Genomic DNA, 23,653 nt, shown 5'->3' on the forward strand with positions numbered 1-23,653 from the left:
GGGGCAAGGAGCCCCATTGTGCATTCAATCCCCTCTGACGGCATAGAGGAAGAAGGAATCCCCTCTGACTGCGAGAGTAGCAAGCAAAGAAGGACGTCCTGTCTCAACGAGGCCAAGAAATCAGCAAGCTAAATTCCTGCTTCGGGAGCTGCCTTCTTCCCCTGCCTTGACCTCCGGACTCGGCCAGCTGCGGACCCGTCATTTCGTTTTGGGCCTCGGGCATCCGTAATCTGCCTGACCTGACCTTGGGTCCTTGACGTCCCGCTGCGGGGATTGTTTTCCTGCACCTCGCGACCCGGCCTGCGCCACAAGTAAGGAAAGGAGGTTACGGGTCCCCGGTACAAGTTATCCCAACCGGGTGCTGCTTCCTGCATCGGCTGCACCTTTGAATTGTCCGTGTCCGGGACTGCCAGTTTTTTGCCGTCCTCGTTGATCCCAGCCTGCCCGCTTCGTATCCCGCTTTTCCCGTTTTACCAAGAGGGGCCGGAGCGGCCTCAGGGGGCACCTGCGGTGTGGGACAGCGGGAGCTTTTTTGGAGCTGGTATGAACCGCCTTTGGCGCCTCATTATCAGGCCAAGCCTCTAACATGAGGCCTTAAAGGGGCAGAACCAGAGCATCAGCAGGCCTCTTAAAGGGGCAGGAGCCCTCAAGACACCACCGGAGGCTGGAACTGAGCTTTGGGGATTATGGAAACAGGATCAGGGCAGTAAAGGCCTTTTGCACTGTGATTTGGGGAGTATTGAGAGAACTTCTTCCACAAAATTGGGTGACTAGCGGTAAGGTTTAAGTCCGCTATTTTTGGCAGTTGGGGCACCAAGCACAGCCCTCAAAGACACCGCTGATTGCAGGAGGAGTGAATTGCCTTAAATTGGGAATATTTAAAGGAGGCTTAGCTACAGCAAACGTTGGTTGACAAGGACTAAATACCCTACTTGGGCAATTGGGGCACCAAGCACAACCATCACAGTTGGTGGGACAAGCTGGTGTGCTCAAGCAGTCAGGACCCTTTGTGCCATGGCCATCAGTCCACCATCTCATCAACAGGGCACAGCAGGCCAAATCGCAGTGGGATGGCCAGAAAGTGCGGGGCAGCCAGAGGGCAGCACGGCTTCCCGCTCGCTTCAGGGACACAGAAGACAAGGCAGACACGCCCCAGAAGGGGTAGAAGAGGCAGAGGGTGGACAACGTCCCAGAGCTGGAAGAGGATCTACAGGCGATGCTAGTCAGAGCCAGGACATTGGTGGCTCTAAAAGGGAAATCATGGGTGGGCCGACAGATCAAGGAGGGAACCCATGGAAAAGGGAAGAAACAGCGGCATGCATCCCGCCAGCCCCACCCAACAAGAAACCCGGCACGAAGGGGCATGCAGCCAGAGCGTAGGCCCCTGCAGAGAACCCCGAGACAAGGGCCAAGGTCCCAGCGGCCAGGAAGGCAGTGCAGGGCGGGCGCTTGGGTGCACGAGCCAGGAGCAGGAGGGCGGCATCCCCCGAGCTGGTGCCCAGCTCCGACGCCGAGGAGTGCAGCGAGTACGAGTGGTCTGTAGCCAGCACAGCAGCCTCTCAGGAATCGGGCAGCGGTCAGATCTGCACGGACAAGGGTAAGCACCGCAAAAGAAGCAGAGGGAGCACATGGGCAGGTTAAGCGCAATAGCCGAGCAGGAAGGGGCCCAGGGCAAATAGTTAACTTGGGCATGCAACAGGGTGTGAGTAATTTGGCAATGCAGGTGCCCTCGCACAATCAGCCCCCTTGGCAGCTAGGGCAAGGGAGGGACCAGCAAGGTTTCCAAGGTGGCAGTGGCCGGGGGCAGGATCCCCTTTTGAGTTCGGTCCACCATTGGCCGCAGGAAGCCGGGGTGGCGGCAAGGAGCCAGAGTGAGAGCCAGATATAAGGAGGGGCACGAAAAGGGCAGCAGATAAAGGGAAACAGAGCCCCCAACTGGCACAACAGGGCGTGGTGGCATCAGAAGAGGAGACCACACAAGGGGGGCCACCGGATCCCGGGGACAACAAGGTGGGGGACGGGGGGCAACAGGCGAGGGCACAGATCCAAAAGGGAAGCCGGCCAGCACATATCTGCGCCCTTTCCCAAGCGATCCTCCCACAACCACAAAACTCCTAGGTTTGGCCATTCTCATCCCGCTAGTTGTGAAAGAGAGGATTTGGAGGAAGGAGTTTATAGACATTTTCTCCCTGCTAGAGGTACGCCAGGCAGGCTTAGACCTGGCAGTACCAGAAAAGAAAGAGGATGATAGCAGGGAGAGGTGAAAACCCAGGGTCGATTGAACAATTGGAAATTGGTTTAAAGCATTCAGGACCCTGGCTTGTGTTGTCGTGGAGAAATTCCCCCAGAGCGCAGCTCAACTCATTCTGTATGAACAGAAGGTGCACGAGGCACAGTTGAAGCATCAGAGGGAAGCATGGCTGAAATACGAAAAGGGTTTCAGGGAGAAAATGCCAACTTGGCCAGTGATTGAATGGGACTGACAGGACATGGAGGGGTTCTCAACGCACATGGTGGCTGCCACGGAAGGCATCAGCTCCATGGACAGCAATTTTCGCCCCTACAGGAATAAGGGCAAATATGAAGGCCAAGGTTTCAAAGGCAAGAGTCAGGGAACCACCAAATCTGGGAAACCTTGCTGGAAATTTAACAAAAATGACTGTAAGTGGGGGGCAGGATGCAGGTTCAAACACGAATGTGGGTCTTGCGGGAGAAACCACCCCGCAGTCCGCTGCACGAAAGGCAAGGGGCCAGGAGCTGTCAAAGACAGAACCAACTCAAAGAAGTAGCGAGGGGCCCCCACGGTCGGGGGGCCAGGGGCGAAAGGTAGGGGACAGCTGCTACCAATCCCAATCAAAACCAGCAGGCTGGTTTATCTATTAGGCCAGTATCCTAAGGCAGTAGAAAGAAAAAAGTTGGCAGAGGGTTTCACACAAGGTTTTATTATACCATACAAAGGAACCCAAAGGGCACGTGAGAGCCAGAACCTGAAGTCAGTAAGGGAAAACACAAGCATAGCAAGAGGCAAGGTACCCAAGGAAATCCAGCTGGGGTGGGGGGCTGGCCCGTTCAACTCCCCCCTGTTGGAGAACTTGATGGTTTCCCCGCTGGGGGTGGTACCCAAGAAGAAGCAAGGGAAATTAAGGCTGATACACCATTTGTCCAAAAGCAAGGGCAGTCCATCAACGACTGGCTGGAACACAACACCTGTGCAGTAGCCTATGCATCAGTAGATGACGCGGTAGACCTGATATGACAGGAAGGAAGGGGAGCCCTACTAGCCAAAACAGACATAGAGTCAGCTTTCCGACTCCTGCCGGTCCTCCCGGACAGCTACAATTTGCTAGGTTTCCAGCTAGACGGGAAATACTACTATGACAAATGTTTGCCAATGGGGTGCTCAATATCACGTGCATATTTTGAGGCTTTTAGCAAATTCTTGCAGTGGGAAGTAGGGAGACGAGCCCCGCTCAGCAAGGCAAGCACAGGCGATTTTGCCCTCCTTCTGCACAGCTTCATAGCAATGGCACAGGAACTAGGGATACCACTAGCTCAAGACAAGACAGAGGGCCCAACCATGAAAATGTCTTTCCTAGGGCAGGGACACTGAGGGAGCAGGCAATGGCCAGTAGCCACGGAGAGAGTAGATGGAAGGCTCCCGCTGGGCCCTTAGGATGCCTCATGGCAGGGGTACCAACGGAGCGAAAGTTAAAACTCAGCTACAGGCTAGATAGATGAGGTGCTCACATGGGGTCCTTGGGATGCCACATGGCAGGGACCCCGAAGAGCTAGGAGGGGCCAAGATGACGCTGAAGGCGAGCGGACGGCACTTGCGGCCCAGGTAAGTCCGGACTGACACCCACCAAGTCAGTAGCAAGTTGAAGCCTAATCCCTTGGCAATCGCGGCCGTGGTGTTGGGGCCTCCACCCGAAGGTGATCTGTCGGAGAGCAGAAAACAACAAAGAAATGGACTGGAGGAGCCACTAGGGCAAATCATTAAGCGAAGAACAAATGTTATGTATAACCATGAGAAACGAATGTATAAATGTTTAACCCCCAGATTCATCAATGTCCCGATTTGCGAGTCCTTAATAGCGATTATTAAGGAATCGCTATTAAGGACTCACAAAACGGGATTCATGTAGAAATCGCAATATTATTTGCGATTTCTTCAGCTTCCTTATTTGCGATTAGCAAATTGCTAATCGCAAATAAAGAATGACTCCCCATTCATTCCTATGGGCCTAAAGGAATGAATGGGGAGTCATTCCTGAATGGGGAGTCATTGCTTATTTGCGATTAGCAATCTGCTAATCGCAAATAAGGATGCGATTTCAAGGGTGCCAGGGTGTCCAAAGGACATCCTGTAGCACCCCTGAAATGTCAATGTAGACTGATGTTGCGCACACACATGTCCAAAGGACATGTGTGTGTGTAACATACAAGTTAGAAAAATGCACTAAAGTGCATTTTTCTAAGTTTTTGCTATTTACCACGAAGTCAGACTTCGCGGTAAATAGTGGCAAAAAATAGCAAATTCGCAATTTTTAAAAGGTTCATGAATAGCATTTAAGGAATCTCTAATTGAGATTCCTTAAATGCGATCGCAATTTGAGAAATCGCAATTATTTGCGATTTTTCAAATTGCGAGTTCATGAACCATGATGAATCTCAAATGCCATTTTTGCGGGCGCAAACGGACGAAGTTTGCGATTCGCACCGTTTGCGCTCGCAAAAATGCTTGATGAATCTACCTGTAAGTCTGTAATAAACTGCGACCTTTTTTGGCACCAAGCAAATTGTCCATTACGTGTCAAGAGGTCAAATGGGTGCAGTTGGAAAACGGCTAAGGTAGCGGGAGGCAACTTGCCGCCTTGGAGGGGAATGTGAAAACACAGGGTACTCATACAGCTTAGGGTCCCCAAGTCCTTTATTTTATTATATATATATTGGCATTATTTTAGCATACGCTTTACCCACATTTTAAGTAGTGTCAAATCTTTGTTTTGCAGTCACATATCTAGTGTGTTTAAATTAAATCAGAAAAGGAAAATTAAAAGTTTTGGTTGGCTTGTAGTTATAGTCCTTTATTTTAAAAATGTTTATGTTCCCTCTAAGTAATTTGCAAATTGATGTTAAAGTAAATGAGATATTTGCTTCAGTGTTTTATTATGTATCCTTCATTTATTAGTTAAACAAGTGGTACTCTCTGGCCTCAGTGCCGCTTGCGCGGATGTCACAATTACAAGTAATTCAGGGGTTTCTGACCTCTCTGAGGTTTCTACAGGTAAATATTGGAAGGTCAAACCTGTCAAAATTTACCAGGAAAAAAAACTAGAAAATACTGAGACACCGTGCCGCCTCAAAGGTAATGTGACCGGTGCTGCCACAAAATGGTGCCAGTCTTGGGGGGCATTTGCATAACGGGCTGAGGCGAAGTATAAGCAGTCCGTAGTGAACTTTGTGTGCTCAGAATAATTCATGGCATAATAATAACAACAAGATACCATTTACTGCTAATGTGTTTAACTGAGAGATCTGTGATTTGTCTAGTCACAGTTTTGACTCTACTGTAGTGTCCTGCAGGACACGTTGTAGTGTGTAGCAGGTATCTGTATTCCCAGCCGCTCCCTTGAGGGCTGGACACACTTGCACCCCCACCCATCCATCACGGGTGTCACGAGTGACGTGGCCCTGCCAATAAAAGGGCCCGGGTGCATGTGCTCATGGCCAGTTACTGTAATATACCACCTGGTGTCTGTGTCTGTTAATCACATCATGTGGGCCTGAAGCCCGACACCACATCTACTACATAAAGTAGCATAGAGGGTTAATGATTCTTCTGCAAAGAACAATGTGTAACACGCAGGCCACAGGTTTGTGTTTTATGTAGCTTGCTCTGTTGGTAACTGCTTTTGTTACAGAGATCCTTTCGTTACTTGCTGTTGAAAAGGGACAAACCTCATGTAGTAGTGAGCTGTGAATTGCATCAAAGAGCTGCAGGCAAACTGCAATGGATAGTTTTAAAACCTTATTGTTTTGTTCCATCAGTCTTTCGCTATTCTAAGGTTGCTAAAAGGGGTTTCTTTCAGTACTAATATATTCTTATTAGTAAAGACATCCGCAGATACTTTATTACATTTTCCTTACATTTTGGGCTTCTTTGCATCAAAAAAGTGATGCAAACCTAACACAAAGTTGTTTTGGGATTTACTTTTCCTCTCAAATCCTGCTTTGCATTACAAAGTATCACTAAATTACTGCAAAGTATATCTATGAACTACTTTGCGCTGTTTTGTGTCAAGAGGGTGTACCATGGGTGGTACAGGGTTGTTTCCATCCAACCACCCATGGACTTTAACTCTACTAGATAGCTACTAACATTGGTAGAAAGGAATTTGCTTCAGAAAAATTACAGATCCTCGAGGCAAGTATAACATCGGAGAATAGTTGTATTTTGGCCAAACTTTTCCAGCTTTGTGGGAAAGCTTTACAATTTGTCAAAGCATAATATTTTGTACTGCAAGGCAGTCTAAAGTTCACCAGCGCTAGGGGAAAGAGAAACAGCATTATATCTTAATAGTTATAGCGCTAGTGTCCTCTCTCCCTTCCCACAATGCAGGGACTTTGGTTGCTGTGCTGCACTGCATTAATCCTTAAGGCATGATATATAGGCTGGCGATGGAGTTCCCTTCCCACCAAAATAATGGTCCGCCCGCCTCATAAGGTTAAATGAGTCAATAGCTATTTTTGTCATGATTTATTTGGGTTTAGTCGCAGCACATTGAGAATGGTGTGCAGCGACACTCGAAATACGGGATACAGGTAACAAGTTAATGCCAGCCCTCTGCTCTAATCCTCTCTGGCTCATTGTGGCCTATCGTATTGATTTCAAGGTGCTCTGCACAGCGCATCACCCGGATCACCATAAAAAAAGTGTTTTCTGATTTACAATGTCATAAATTGTGTCCTGTCAGCCAGGCTCCACTCTGATTAGCAGCACGTTCTCATTATGTTTGCAGTCTGGAGAGTGAGAATTGGTGCCATGCATTTCTTAATTTGTAAAAAACAAACAAAAACAAGCATTGGCATAGCCAATAGGTCTCGCATTTGGGACCTTATAAGTATTTAGTTATGCAGCACAATATCCTTGGTGCAACAACATTAACTGTTGCATGGTTAAACACTTATAAGGTCCCAAAGGCGAGACCTATTGGCTATGCCAATGCTTGTTATTATAGTCACCCACAATCATATAAAATAAAACTATCTATGCTGCCAAGATCAGAACCAGTAAGTGAATAGGCATTACAGCAAGCTGCTTTAAAAAAAAAAGTATGTGTGAATAATATCTGGTAATCAGTAGCCATTGTGAAACTAGGGAAGCTGGACACTCAAGTTATTAAACAAATGAGCCTATATATTAGTACAGCGATCCTATCAGCGAATTTCTTATTCCCTAGAGCTGCAGCGCCACATCGCCATATATATTTGATGCAGACCCACTAATGTATGGACCTTTTACAACTTGCATATAATGTCTCCTCTTTCCTCATGCCAATGCAAGCATGCGGAACTGGGAAATTCTAGTCTATGCACAATGTAAAGTTTTTAGACTGAGCAAAACATGAATATAACAATTTTAGCGGTGAGGGGAGTCATATTAAAAAAAAAATACAGCAATACAGCCGATCTCAGCAGTTTATTAGTGTACACAGGTGGCATAATTGAAAGGATTTGCAAGCATGTGTTTAAAATGCAATATATATACAGACATCATGCACTACTAGACGTATACGTTTGATCATACTGGGTCATTGTAAGTATCAATCTTCTGACAATTTGAAACAAACGTTATTTATTAAATCATTGTATGTAAGGCTGATGTGTGTATTGTGTCAATGCAGTGCAATTCCTGGCAAGATCTCATTGAACTGTTACTGCCATGCAACTGATGGTTAAACAGTCTTGTGTAACATGTAAATATGCAATGTGAGAATGTTCTTGAGTGAATTTGGACCGTAAACCGTCTATAGTTAAACTGTTGTTATGCAATACGCAATGATCCTTATGTGAAAACATTCTTAGACAAACTGCTCTTTTGCAGAACGAACCTGTTATTATGTGAGACCCGCTGGGGCTTATTATACGCGTTGCACAAAATTGATAAATAGAGAATACATGATCGTATTTGTATGGAATAAATTATTTAAAGTAAGCAAGACAAACAGTGTCTCATAATCACATGCAACGTATCAGTCAGCACGCATTGAAAATGCCTCCGATGTGTCACTGCATGTTCACTCTTCAACCAGTTTGTCACTGTGTCGTGCGCACTGACAGCATAAGAGGGAAGTACCCACGACAATGAGCATCGAACAAAATAAATGTGCATTAATTTAGAACACGTAGCTTAGGTAAAGATATGGGAAACGTGAACATGGCCACAAATATTCACAAAACAAACGCATGAAAGAAAACACGAAATGCAAACAAGTTTAAAAAAAAATAAACACTGGGAGGGGGGAGGAGAAACACGAGAGACGGCCTGCGCCCGTCAAAGTGAAAGTACGGCCGGCATTGCTGTGGGGATGGGGGAGGAGAAATGCGACACGCCTGGATATAGTGTGAAGCAGCAGGGGCCTTTGAAGTGAAGCTTCACTTCAAAGGTGTGGGAGGAGTGCGGCTTGGCTGAGCCAGAGCGCACGCTGGGGGAAGCTTGTGGGGCGGAGCGGGAAGAGCTGCTGGGGAACAGATGGCTGGCGATTTGATGCTGTGCACGCGCATTTTAGGTCAATGCGCTTGCGCATTGACCTAAAAGCGCACGGGCACAGCATCAAATCGCCAGTTAGTTAAAGTCTGTTTAAGCCCCTATAGTCTCGCTCCGCTCAATGCGCATTGACAGGTCGCAAGACCTAAAAAGGAGTGCCAGGGCTCTCGTCAGGAGGCCACTGCAGCTTGCACCACACACTGCCCCAGCCATGCTGCCAATGATAGTAAAAACGCAGCTACTACCTTTCATACTCATACAAGTGTGACAATTCAGACTATTCCAGGCCCCCAAAGCTATAAGAATGGCTTGGGCAGCAGGTAATAGTTAATATTTTTATGTACATTGAATTCATAATTAACTGTTGATGTGGTCTTCTAAAAATTAGCCAGAATGTCACAAGCACTGGTGTTGGCAATTAAGTTCTTGGACCGAGCACCGGATACCACAGGCTCAAATTAAGCACCGGTGCCATGACTCTCTAGTACCATGTGGTCCAGCTCTGGAATAATGTGCCTGACCTTACTAGAAAATCAAATGAGCATTTAGTTTTCAAACAGCAGTAAAGACTTGTCTCTTTCCAGCTTCAGATAATTTTTGCTAAAAGTGTGAATACTAACTGGGAATCCCGTTGTTTCCCTGTTCCATCTTCTCCAGTTTTCTCTATGTGAACATTGTTCTTACTGGTACTTTTAAAACATGCATGCACGCACGCACACAGAGTTTAAATATATAAAACTGCTGCAAAAGAAAGAGAGAATAGATCTTGGATGCTTCCTTTATGTATGGCTGGGAATATGTTCCACGACCAGTTTAGAACTATTCTGATAGTGGATATTTCTAAATTGTGGCATGTAATGTTCCCAGTTCTCCCTTGACTGATCTCAACATGTCTCCCTTTTCTCTCCACCAGGCTGACGGGCGCCACTGAAGACAAGCGCTGGTACATTGCTGTCCTGCTGGCCACGCTAGTGTTTTACACAATCGCTTCTTCTGCTGCCTTCTTGCTGTACAAGTATTTCACCCATCCCGCCGGCTGCGTGCTCAACAAGAGTCTCCTGACCATCAACATCAGCTTGTGTGTGCTCCTGTCCCTCATCTCCATCACTCCCTGCGTCAGGCTCAGTAAGTGGATACATCAGCCTCCACCGTTAACCCTCACAGATCTCCACAGAACAGCAAAGTGGAGGCAGAAGAGGATAAATAAAGGGCAGGATATGAAATATATACACTTCTGGTTGTGGGAGAGTAGGTGGTCTTTGAGTAATGGGCGATAAGAAGTGAGAGTCCTTGCAAGGAGTCGAAGGCAGCGGGGACTGTCTGTAGGACATGATTGCAAGAGCAACACAGTGCGGAGAAATAGGGCTAGGCGGCTTAAGAGTGGTGGGGATGCGGGGGATAGATGATGTGGCAAACGTTTTTAGATGGAGCGTGTCACAAAGGAACCCTCATATACGACCTCAGGGAAGTGATGGAATCCCAGAAATGGGAATTCGCCTTCAAGCCGCGTTGCATGTTTAACCAGCTCGAATTAAGCTCTAGAGGGTGCAGCGGTGGCGACCCTACGTCATCTGTTCATACAGGTGTCATATGTAGCGAGCCCTGCAGACGCAGAGCCAGGTCTTATTGGCACCTAACACACTTGCACCTCTGCTGAAAGCTCTCTTGAAGCGTCTCAAGACTGACATCCCCAGCAAAATGGTTAGGACGAACCGTTAGAGACGACGGGGCTGACAGAGGAAGGGCAACCAGATTATGCAATTCTGCGTGTTATGGTTACTGTGATAAGCATAGTTTTCAGTTGAATCAAAACCCTGGCTCTTAAAAAAGAAAAACACAGAAAACTACCATTTTCTTCAACTTTCTTGATTGCTCTTAATTTTGTCTTCGAGAAGATATGAAGTAAAGGTGTTTGAACATCATTATGCTTGTCTTTGCATGCTTCTGTCTTTATGTAGCAGGCATTCGTGGATGACCAAGTGATGGCTTTGAGGCACTAGGGTGGTGTGTATCATCAAATCAATCAGAGCGATGGGACTGTCTCTCGCGTCATGGCTTCCAACCCATGCACCAGAATCATGCTACAAGTGGGGAAATAAGAGAATAATAGAGACAGCCGCTGGCAAACCAGGCATATTTGAATCTTCTGCGGCCAAATATTCATGTAGAATGTTATGAAGGGACAGGGAAATTGTTTTATGAGCGGGCAATATGCACCTGTAAGTGCTGACACTTGGTTGAAATGCGATGTCTGGTACATTCCAACAAGGCTGGTGTACTCTCCTTTGGGACCGTACAAACATTTCTAAAAAGAATGCAAGTACTGTGGTAGAATCAGACTATACACTTCTGTTCTTTAACTGTTGAGGTTGGGTCCTCGGTGAGTTTGGATCAGGGTTAGAAGCAGTAGTAGAAAAAACCAGGGAAGACAAGTGTGACATCCTGTGACCTAAAGGAATCCTACATCTGAGAATAAATTACAAATTACAAGGATGGGCCCACAGTTATGTGAGTTTAAATGTTACACCAGGACTGCTACTTAGTAATATAAAAGTACCTGCTCAAAATATGCCCTACCACCACCCACCTCCATGGTGCTTGATAAAGAGACAGGGTGAAGAGGAAGATGCCGCCAGCCATTTGGAAGAACCCCACCCCCTCCAGTAGGTTTCCAGGCACAATCGTTGACTGGGCATAGGTCTGTTGACTCAGAAAGGCACAAGGCTCCCATAAACCATGAACTTAGGGAACATCAGTAGTCTCATTAGGAGTTTTGCATTCTTCTTTTTGACTGCTTCTTTTCCAACATTGTTTTCAGAACAGCCACGGATGGGCTTACTGCAGGCCTCCATAATCAGCTGCTATGTCATGTACCTCACCTTCTCTGCTCTCTCCAGCCGGCCGCCAGAGAGAGGTGAGTATCCTTTCCAATGACCCTCCTGTCCTTTACTAACTGGACAGTGCTGACGTCTCCAGGGGACAAGTGGGCCAGTGCATCAGTTGCCTGTTCTATTCTTTATGGGAGGGGGTTTATCATGTTTTAGGCAGTCGATTCTACAGCAGAAAGTCATCTTATTCTTATGCTGTATATTACACAACTTGAAATAACGTTACCATTTTGATAAATCATGTAAACATAAATGACCATGTCTTATTTATTGAACCTGTGTCCAAATGGTGTACCAAGAAGATACTAAAAGAGATATTACTTTAAGAACTTTAGAAAATATGTCAAAGATCTTCAGAATACATCTGTGCTAGGCTTCTAGCCATACTACTCAAATAAATGTATTCCTGCAGCACACAGATCACCTATGGGCCACATATTGCAAAGAGGTGCAGCTGCTTAGGTTTCAAGCGAAATAATTGGAAAGTAGATTGGTCTTATACTTTTAGGCCGTGCCTACTAGACTGCGCATGCACTGTATGCTGTGAGACGAATCGTTACCTTTCAGTGGGCTTACAGCCCTCTCATAGTTTACCATTGGTGGCTTTATTGTCACTCTCATTTGCTTGCTTCTTATTTATCAGCTTGTGTGGGGTTTCCTTTGTGCAATTGTCCTTCCCCTGGAACACCGATACAATACTTGTGTCCTTTCTACTGCCCGCTTTCCAATAACTATTATTTTCTTTTTCTTTAAGCACTCCACAAGGTTGCATGTGTTTTCCACTGTTTCCCTTGTGTACTTCTCTGCCCTCTTCCCCACACTCCATGTTCCTCTATCTCCCAGATGTGTGTATCCCCATCAGTCCCACAATGCTCCCTCTCGTCCTGTTTTCCCACCATGCCCTTCTTGTTACTTTTCCCTTCTCGGCCCTCAGAAACAACCAGGCCCTCCAAGTTACTTCCACACCCCTCCAGCGCCCTGTGTAGCTACCATGTCTCTGTTGCTTCCGTCCACTGAGTTGCTTCCCCCACCTACTTTTAAAAGAACTCCAACTTGGTAACAACAAAAAATATTATTTGTAGTTTGCAATCTATTTTTTATGCAGCATTTATATAGCGCTTACTATGTGGGGTATTGAAGCGTTTACCTCTATGAGCAGCAAGCTGCACCATGTAGGATGTGTCATTGGAAGGGTGTTGTCTTTGTTTTGTGATTCTTTGTGTGAAATGTTTCCATTTTGTACACGATGACCACTGAAGTACGGTGATAGATTGAATGCTGTGCACAGCAGTGTTGTGGAGGATGTGTGGTGCACATTCTTACATAAAGATATACCCAGCCACGTTTAAAAAGGCTTTTTAAAATTATTTTTCATTCGGGATGCTGCACAGCTTGACTAAACATCATTGGCACAGCCAATAGGCCCAGAAGGTGGGATCTGTTGGTTTTGCCAATGCTTGTTTCACAAAGACCACACTGTACAGTTTGAGGTAGTGCAGTGTGGCCAGGATGTTTCGAAGTCTTGTGGTGCATTATTAGAAAGGCTCAGAAACCTATTGTGGACAGCGAGAACTCGATTTGTAGAAACAAATAGCATTGGATTTAGTGCAAACATACACAACTGGTTTGGTGGTTGATTCTGGGTGTATCTTTGTAGTAGAATGAGCGGTAAACCTTATTTTAACGACATACAAAGAAATCACAATTTATTTTATTGAGGTCCATACATGAGGATGGTAAAACTGTGGTATATTTCATAACAATGTGCATAAATATTAAAAGTTATTTTATTAAAACTAGTATTTTAGATCAAGCATTACTAGCTATTTTGTAATTGCAACAAATACACGTGAATTCCCATCAAAAGGAAAATTGAATACAGAGAAGTGGTTATTCATTTTCTTTTGTCAGAAAATAATTCAGTAATCGGATACAAGTGTGTGTGTGTGATTCATGAGTATTTCAGACCTTTTGTTTGATGTGTGGGCCAGCAAACAGTAATACTTATTTAGCTCTATAATATTTAAAATGATTCTTTTCCAAGCAAAATGAGTTCTTCAAAATGACATATGATAAACAGTAGGATTTCTATAGGGTTATAACGGACTATAATTCCTCAGATAAGAAACGCAACCAGCGAGGCCTTCTTTGGAGCAGATTTTATGAGTCAAGTACAATGTCTTAAACTTGATTCTTTAATGAATGGGCAACCAATAGAGACTCTTCCTAGCAGCTGAGGCCTGATTAAATTTCTGTGGCAGGCCTGACTATAGTGGTCCAAATAGGCAAACATAATGCAGGATGACACAAGCGCCCAAGATGCCCTAGCGAGAAAAGCAGATCCTCCAAGATTTGAAGATTTTGTGATTTACAAAAAACACATGAAATTGGGATTTAAAAAAAATCCCATGATTTTTACAAAAGCTGCTGCAGAATCTAAAAAAGAGTTGGCTCAGCACTCCTTTTATTGATCCTGTGCTGTGGTAGGGTTAGTAAATGGAAGGTGGGCAGGAGAGGGGCCTTTTCTTCCTCTATCTCCTGCTGTGATGCCAAGAATGCCCTGTGGAGGCTGAGTCCTCCAGGAACCTCAACGCCAGCCTGCCGTCAGGAGGCTGCTAGAGACTAGTGCTCAGCAGATGTGTAAATGTCCGTTCTCATTGGGCAGTCATTCACCTTGCCCCCCTCACCCAAACCATTTCTTCGCCGCTTCGTCCTTGTTACTCACCCTCCTGTCCCTCCCTCACCCCTGGTAACTCCTTTCCCCTATCTCCGTGTACCACTGATTCTCCTGCCACCCTCCCCCAGCGCCTGTTTTCCTGCCATTCCTTGATGGCTCTGGTTTACCTGCCCCCCCCCTTTAGCATGGCAGTGGTATTCCTGCCCCATCTCTTGTGGTAACTCTTTCCCTGCTTCTCCCATCCCTGTGCCACCAGTCCTCCTGACTCTCTGCCCCATGGCAACTATTTTGATGCTCTCGCCTGCCCTTCGCCTCGTGTCCTCCTGCTATGCCTCCCTGCAGCATTCATTACCGGCGTGAAATGCACAGTGATGAAGGGACCTATTACTTCAACCCCTGTGCCACCTGCCACCATAAACTAAGATGTAAGGATCGTAGAGGGGCTACAGTACCAGGTTCCTCCATTGGGAAGTAACATGCTAGGTTGGTGCCTGAGAGAGCAGCCTAAAAACTGAATCCTTCGCTCGCTCTGGCACGAGACAGACCTCTTCCTAGCACTATCCTGGTGCCAGGTGGCTACTGGTATTCACACTCTGTATTTGAGCCATGGTATTTTTGCGACAGGCACATTGTGCATGTGTCAAATTACTATAATCTTTGCTTTTTGAACAGCTCTCTATTCTATGCCACTGCACTCTACTGGGCACACCTCTACACCGACTATAGCACGTTACAACGTGTGCATTTACAATGCAGCCGTTACAATGACCGCGTCTTTACCACGCATGTTCATTACATCGCAAGTCATAACAACGACTTGCTGTAGGGGGCGCGCTAGGATTTAGGAATAGTATTAATTACTATTCCTACTCCAGTTTGTGCAACAGCAGGCAAGGTGTTGGATTAAAAATGCAACACATTCCCTGGTGTTGCACGCCCCTACAGCAAGTCGTTGTTACGACTTGCGATGTAATGGCACACGTGGTAACAACGTGGTCATTGTAAACAATAGCGTTGTGTTTACAGCATTGTAAATGCTGTTTCCCCTCTATAACACTATACTCTACTCTGCACCACTCTACTCCAAGCAACTGCACTCCACACCATTGCACTCCACTCTGCACCTCTGCATTCTGCGCCACTCTGCTCTACTCTGCACTACTGCCTTCTATGCAACTGCATTCTATGCCCCTGCACTCTATGCCACTCTACACTACTCTACACCACTGCTCTCTACATCACTGCACTCTACGCCACTCTCCTCTGCGCCACTGCGCTCTACACCACTGCAGTATGAGCCATTGCATTCTACTGTATGCCACTGCATTCTATGCCACCTTACTTTACTGTGCACCCCTCTGATCTGTGCCACTACACTCTGCACCACTCTACTCTATGCCACTGCACTCTATGCCACTTTAATGTACTCTGCACCACTCTACTCTACCCCTTTGGACTATATGCCACTCTACTTTATTCTGCACCACTCTACATCACTCTACTTTGCACTACTGCACTCTATGGCACTGCACTCTGTGCCAGTCCATTGTACACTTTGTCACTCTACTCTTTTCAATGCCACTCCACATCACTCTATGCCACTCTACTCATGGCACTCCACTACACACAGTGCCACTCTACTCCACACCATGCCGAGCCACAGAATGCCATGCTCCTCTATGCCACTCCACTCTACTCTACCCCATTTCAGTCTGCAACTCTCTACTCTATGCCACTCCTCTCTACACCATTCTACTCTATGCCATGCTACTCTGTGCCACTCCACGCCACTCAACTCCATTCTACTCTACGCCACTCTATTCTACACCACTTTATGCCACTAGTCCACCCTACTCCACGCCACTCTACTTTACTCAATTCTATTTTATTCCAATCCACTCTATACCACTGCACTGTACATGACTTTATGCCACTGCACTTTACATCACTGCACTGTACACCACTTTACTCCACGTCACAGTATTCTATGCCACTCCACTTTACTCTATGCCACACCACTCTACACCACTCCACTCAACTGTCACCACTCCATTCTACAACACTCAAGTCTACCCCTCTTCACTTTATTCTACGCCACTTCAGTCTACTCAAAGCCACTCTACACCACTCCAAGCCACTCTGCTCTAGCCACTCGACACCACTCTACTCTACTCTACTGCACTCCATGCTGCTGTACAACATGGCTAAAAGACATTAGCAAAGCCAATAGCTCTTGTGCAGGCGAAAGCTATTGGCTTTTCCAACGCTTGTTTTTAGGATCTGGGAAATGCAGAAATTTACTCAGGGATTGCTGTTCATCGTCACTCAATATAGTATATTCCACTGTATTGAATTCTGCAGACAGATCCAATCGGATGATTACCACAAAGTCAACGTTGTGCACCAAAAGGTGCAGCTTATCCATTGCCAGTAACACAGTAGTCGCCATTCCTTTACCAGGTCCAAACGCCAAGTTGCTAAGCATTTATACAGTCTTCTCCTTCAGCTTCACTAATTGCTTGAATACTGCTTTCTCTATGATTTTCTTATTGCTAGTGATAAGTTTTCTTTGTTTAAACTGTTCAGATTAGATTATTTTCATGAGTGGCTTGACCACCCCTCAACTGTGATCTTCATTATCACAGTTGGGAGTAACGGTGGGAGCACATCTGTGCAAGAACAACATAGGAATTAAGTTCTATGGGGACCCTTACTTGATTTCCAGCATTTTTGTTTTAGCTTCCCCTTCTTCAACCTGTAGGTATATTACCCAGTGTAGTTATGAATCCTCCATTGTAACTCGGCTCTATTTCCATTCAGCTTAAGGCCCGACATGTTCTTCCAGCTGGCTACCTGCGCCAGATAGGGACCCAGGGTAGGGGCTGAGGAATCCACGTCTGGGGTGCGAGAGAATATCAGTTGGGCATCATCCACATCGGAGACTATGGAGATCCCGAATGGTATAACAATGTCTGCAAGAGGTTGCATATAAAGATTAAAAAGCGTGGGACTACAGGGTGATCCTTATGGGACTCAGCAGTCGAGGGGGATTATGTTCGGGGAGCAGGATTTATCGAATGCCTGGAAGGATCTGTGCTTTAGGAAGGAGCTGAGCCAGTCCAGGTGTTTTCCTGATACTCCAGCCGTGTGAACCCTTTTGAGGAGGATATTGTGGTTCGCAGTGTCAAAGGCAGTGCTAAGGTTAATTAGTACAATGGCTGCTGTGCCTCCATGGTCTATTCTCATTTTTGACTCTTCCACTACCGCTAGGATTGAGGTTTCAGTACTATGTTTAGGCTGAAAACTGGTTTGGGTGGGGTGCATGAAATTATTGGCTTCAATTAATTCAGAGAAGTGGCTGTTGACTTGACGTGTTTCTCTAATAATTTACTCATACCCTGGAGGATTGAGATTGGTTGGACATTTCCAGGACATGAGGGGTCTAGGTTAGGTTTTTTAAGGATAGCTTTGACCATGGCGTGTTTTCATGCCAGGGGTACCGTTCCCTTCTCCAAGGACTGGTTGAACATATCGAGTAGAATGGGGAAGATATATTCTGCCGAGAGAGAGAGGGCCCTGGGGGGTGCAGGATCTAGTGGGAATCCTGATTAGAGGTTGCTGAACAGGGTGGAGAAGTTTTCATAAGTTAGGGAGGGAAATTCTGCAAGTGCAGTTGTGCTGCTATCCTTGCTGTTGTTCAGGTGATTAGGGTCCAGGTCTTCCTCCGCGTCTTGGAAGGCACAATAGATATCTGTTATTTCATTTTGAAAATAGGTAGCCAAATTGTTGCACCTTGAATTAGAGGGTTCCGTGGGAGGGTTGCTAGGTGTGGGTTGTAGCGACGCTTTCCTGATTTTAAACATTTCTTTAGGGGAGTTTTCTGCTGCACTGATTCTGCTCTCATAATGGGTGGCTTGGTCAGCTTTAATTTCTGAATGATACCTCCTTACTATTGCACTGTATTTAGCTTTGTTGTATTCCCCATTATCCTTCCTCCAGTCCCTTTCTGCTATCTTGCACTTAGTTTCAATATTGTTTGGTGGGGGGGTGAACCATGGGGCAGACATTCTTTTGTTTTTAAGAGTTAATGTGTTTTTTTATGGGAATGGTTTGATCTAAGGAACGATTTATCCATTCAGAGAATGTGCAATTGGTGACATGAGGGTCAGAGCCCAGGAGGGGTAGGGTTTTGCTAAAGATGTGTTTCCAGTAATAGTAGTTTAGATGATAGCTGGGACCAGTAACGTTCTTTCCAACCAAATGGCTTAAGGGATAAGGGTGAGCAAGGGATGGAGAGGTTCATCAGGATATGGTAATGGTCGGACTAGATAGTGAGTAGGGGATCGAGGACCTGTAACTGGGGCTGTTAGAAATAAGGTGGATCTTGCAGGTGACCCTTTTCATGAGTGAAGCCCTGTACTCTTTGGGTCAGTTAAATAGCGACAAGGTCTTGCAAGAAGCTGACAGCTTGAGTGTCAGAGGACTCTTCAAGATTTAGGTTCAGATCCAACAAAAGCGTGAAATGGGATTTCATAACACCCAGGCTAGAAAGGGCTCAGGTATGGTCTGGGTGAATTGGCGTGCGGAGCCACTGGGGCTGTAAATAAGGACTTTGGAAAATATTAATGTGGGGTACAGGGAAATGGCGAATGTCATACTTTCGGCTAGGCATGTGAATGCTACATTCAGTATAATTGCGAGACCTCCTTCCCTTCTATCTTCGTTATCTGTGCATGTTATGTAGTAAGCAAACACTGGGAGATGATGGACGGAGCACTGACATTTTTCAGACACTCACCCTCAGTCACAGATCTGGGTTGAATTCATCATCATTTTTTTACTCACTTTGCCACCTCAGTTCAGACCCAGCTATATGCAAATCAGTCTTGACCCTGTGCCTCATGGGAACAGTCCAGCCCGAACTCCCAAGCGAGGTCTTCCCTGAACCGGTATCAAGCATCCTGGGACTGGTTTCTGGGTAACACCCTTCATCAGCCAGGCTAGCTTGAATCCAGTGGCAAAGTGAGTAAGGGACCTAAGTCTGGGCATACCCTACCTGAAGGAGAGACAAAGTTCTATTTAGTGTAGTTGTTTCCCCCGTAGCACTGGACGCGAAGCGTGCACTCTGTTTTTGTGACTACTGGGGGATGAGGACTAAAAGCCCCAGAATTTCTAGGCCCTGCAGGATGGGCAAATCGTATTTTGGCGTGGATGTTTCCCCCTCAGTGTGAGACATGAAGTGTGGACACTGTTGTGGTGACTGATGGAGCCTGATGACGAACAAGCCATAGATCCCAGGCCTTGAAAGAGGGGCACAGCACTATTGAGTGCTGCTATTTCCCCGCATTGCGGGATGTGATCTTTGGACACTGTTGTGTTGACTGCTGTTGAGGTTGAGAACTACAAGCCCCAGAATTCTGTGCCCCGAAGGATGTTCAAAGTGCTACTTAATGCAGTGGTCCCCCCCACACCACGGGATGCATGCAGGGACAAAGAGTGGGCTCATTTGTCATACCCGGTGGAGGCTGGACTGGCCACACCTCTTGGCGCTGATTTTGCAGATACGCATCAGAAAACCTACAGGTAACTGTGTTTATATGTGTAGGCCTGCTCATGGAGGATTTTAAATCTGAGTATTAAAAGATTGGGACGAAAAAAGCTTATACGCATAATGGAAACAAGCAAAACACAGCACCATCGAAGGAATCTATAACTACCTGCTTGGCTTCAGTGATGGAGCCATTAACCCTGGAATATGCCTGGCTGAGGAAAGGATTGATGCTGTTAGAAGACAGTCCTCATCTGTTGAGTTACACTGTGTGCCCATAACCGGTAACGTCATTGAGGTCAATGCTTCTAGCAAGGGTACTAACATCGGTAGAGCCCTCACTTCTGTCGGTGGAAGTCCTTGTGTAGTCCAGCAGTACCCTTTGCATATTTCAGCTACAACCGTTGCTTTGATTTATTGGTCATCACTTAAAAAGAAAAGGAAGGAGCCCATTGCTACCTTGAGAGCTATCAGGAACGAGAACCAAGTTCAGGATCCAAGAATGGGCCTCACAGAGGTGGACATTACAAACTGCCACAAGAAGAGTCAATATAACAATAACTTGGGGAGCGTGACCCCACCTGACTGGATAGCATTTGAATCCAGGTTAAAAGATAACTTCTCAAGCAGCTTAAACAGGAAAGAGGAGACGTTTAAATATTTCATCACATTAGTACTGGGGAAATGAAAATAAATAGATGCTAAATTAGAACTAACTTTAAAAACTCCTACTGTGCTGCAAAATAGTGCCTAGGTCCAGACAGTACAAACATCAAATGGAATGTAGCAGGGTGTAGCAATCAGAATCCCCCCTCCCTTTCGAGGTTAATCCTGTGCGACTGACTCCTGTGGATCTAAGACTAGGTTCAATCTGGAATGGCATGGTGTGAAAAAAACCGATTGATTTAGGCCCAGATCTCTGTACTGGGGTGAATGTATGACATTGCTCTGCATTCTGTCGATCAATTGTTGTTTTTGCATTTGTCACCCCGAGTGGGACGGGTGTGCCCAGACGTGCGTCCTGTGCTCTCCATGCCACTGGACTCAAGCTATCCTGGCTGAAGAGGGGTAAAACCCTGAAACCGGTCCTAGGATTCTTCTTTCCTGTCCAGGGAGGACCTGGCCTGGCAGTTCGGGCTGGACTGTTCCCATTGGGCACAAGCTCAAGACTGATTTGCATATGGCTAGGTTCAAACTGGAATGGCATGGTGAGAAAAAACCCGAAGGATTTAGGCCCAGATCTCTGTACTGGGGTGAATGTATGAATTTGCTCTGCATTCTGTCCACCAATTGTTTTTGCATTTGTCACCTGGAGTTGGACAGGTATGCCCAGACGTGGGTCCCGTGCTCTCCATGCCACTGGAGTCAAGCTATCCAGGCTGAAGAGGGGTGAAACCCCGAAACCAGTCCTAGGATGCTTGTTTCCAGTCCAGGGACGACCTGGCCTGGCAGTTCGGGCTGGACTGTTCCCATTGGGCACAAGGTCAAGACTGATTTGAATATGGCTGGGTTCAAACTGGAATGGCATGGTGAGCAACAAATTGATGGATTTAGGCCCATATCTCTTTACTGGGGTGAATGTATGACATTGTTCTGCAGTCTGTCCATCAATTGTTATTTTTGCATTTGTCACCCGAGTGGGACAGGTATGCCCAGACGTGGCTCCCGTGCTCTCCATGCCACTGGACTCAAGATATCCTGGCTGATGAGGGGTGAAACTCTGAAACCGGTCCTAGGACTCTTCTTTCCAGTCCAGGGAGGACCTGGCCTGGCAGTTCGGGCTGGACTGTTCCCATTGGGCACAGGGTCAAGACTGATTTGCATTTGGCTGGGTTCAAACTGGAATGGCATGGTGAGCAAAACAACTGTGGATTTAGGCCCAGATCTCTGCACTGGGATGAATGTATGACATTGTTCTGCATTCTGTCCATCAATTGTTGTTTTTGCAGCTGTTGCCTTCGCCATATCATAGTTACATCAAAGGACCTGCCTAGCCATTGATTTTACACTTGAGCCGTGGCTCGGGGTGCTACTTTGCTGGGTGTTTGACTTGCCTCACGGGGCGTTCTGCCTGGACTACACTGCCTGTTTGGCCCCTCTCCATGGGGCCTTGATAGGATCCGCTCCACCTGCAGTGCTCGAATATGGTGATTTGGCTGGACGCAGCGATACCCTCAAGTGGGGCATGGCTCCTGGTGGTTGGTGCTCCCCTATCAGCTCCTCACTGTGACATCCCTAATGCAGGACCACCATACAGTCTGATTTTGATCTGGAACCCAGTGTTACCCTTCGGGCGTTGGTAGCTTAAAGTTTTGAATTACCACAACGGCACATGTCCAACATGGGCTGCCTGCGTTCTGACACTGGAGGGCCATCTGGACAGCCACAGCGGACTCGGAGCCCTGCAGATAAAGCACCGGACATCTCACCTAGTGACGATATGTCCCATAAACTGGATACTGTTCTAGCTGCAGTTGAAAAATTGGGGACCTCCTTGGAACAAACAAGCTCTTCCTTGGAAAACAAGATTAATGCTGTAGTGACAGACCTCAACCTTCTACATGCATACCATCGCAAACTGGCAGACAAACCCCAATGCACTGGAGGATTCCCTAGATGAACTGACGCCGAAGGCGCAGGAAGCATGAGCACATTTGAAGGACCTGCTAGCATGAGTACACACACTGGAACGCAGAGCAGAGAACTCAGAAGGCCGGTAGAGGCGTAATAATATCTGTGTCATTGGTCTGCCAGAGGTTGAGGAGGGGAAAGACCCCCCGAGCTTTGATGAGAACTGGATTCAGGAAATACTAACAGCTGGGAAGTTGACACAATACTTTGCTGTGGAGCGAGCGTACATGGTCCCGACGAGACCTCCCCCACCAGGGGCTGGGCCCAGACTTTATCTGTTTCGAGTCTTGCTCTATAGGGACAGAGATACGATCCTGCAGAAAGCCTGGAAACTACAGTCAATACAAGTTAACAACAGTCAAGACATGCTATTCCCAGACTACACAGCCACAGTGCAGAAGCAGCGACATTCCTTACTGGAGGTGAAGCGCCATCTACGCAGCCTGGAACTTAAATACTCTTTGCTATTCCCAGCACGGCTAAGAGTAGTGGCTAAGGGCAGAACACATTTCTTTGACAACCCCATGGCTGCCTGGGTAGCATTTTGCTGGGGGGTATTAATTTGGATCAAGTCGCCGGGTACAACTTTCACAGTTTACGAAACAGTCATTGACCCTGAGGGTCGGTACATACTGGTAAGGGGCCAGCTGGACGATAGGCACATCGTACTAAGGTCCTTGAACACAGATCAGTTGTCTTTCCTTGACACGCTGACAAGCAAACTTTCCAACTGGCTTCGGCTGCCCTGGCTACTGGGCGGCGATTTTAACTGTGTGCTGGACACAGCCATTGACGGCTCCTTCCCCCCTCTTCCTGGCGCACCCACAGTACTTGCTGCTAAAGCATTTAACTCATGGATAGCGCACAGGCGTCTTGTAGTTGTTGAGCGGCAGTGCCATCCTGCAGATAAGATATACTCTGACTATTCAGGTTCCCACGGACTCCACGTGAGACTGGATAGGCTAATCAGTACAAATGAAATATCCCTGGTGGTGGTAAAAAAGGAATACATGGGTAGGATTCACTCAGACCACAACCTACAATACCTTAGGATTTAATCCCGACCGCCATCCCAAGATGGTGCCTGCAGCCTGAGACTTTGGAGGACCCACCATTTCGTGAGGCCCTAAGCTCTGCTA

The 23,653-nt window shown here is 46.6% G+C and overlaps 1 protein-coding gene across 1 annotated transcript in view; it reads left to right on the top strand.

The window, feature by feature from the left end:
• Positions 1–23,653, top strand: part of SERINC4 (serine incorporator 4) — a 273,320-nt gene that overhangs the window by 97,730 nt on the left and 151,937 nt on the right. The window contains exons 5-6 of the mRNA XM_078684114.1: positions 9,684–9,895; positions 11,589–11,684. Coding sequence (XP_078540240.1) covers positions 9,684–9,895; positions 11,589–11,684 — 308 coding nt within the window. The remainder of the gene's footprint in view (positions 1–9,683; positions 9,896–11,588; positions 11,685–23,653) is intronic.

The sequence above is a fragment of the Lissotriton helveticus genome, chromosome 3_1 (assembly GCF_964261635.1).
Source record: "Lissotriton helveticus chromosome 3_1, aLisHel1.1, whole genome shotgun sequence".
NCBI lineage: Eukaryota > Metazoa > Chordata > Amphibia > Caudata > Salamandridae > Lissotriton > Lissotriton helveticus.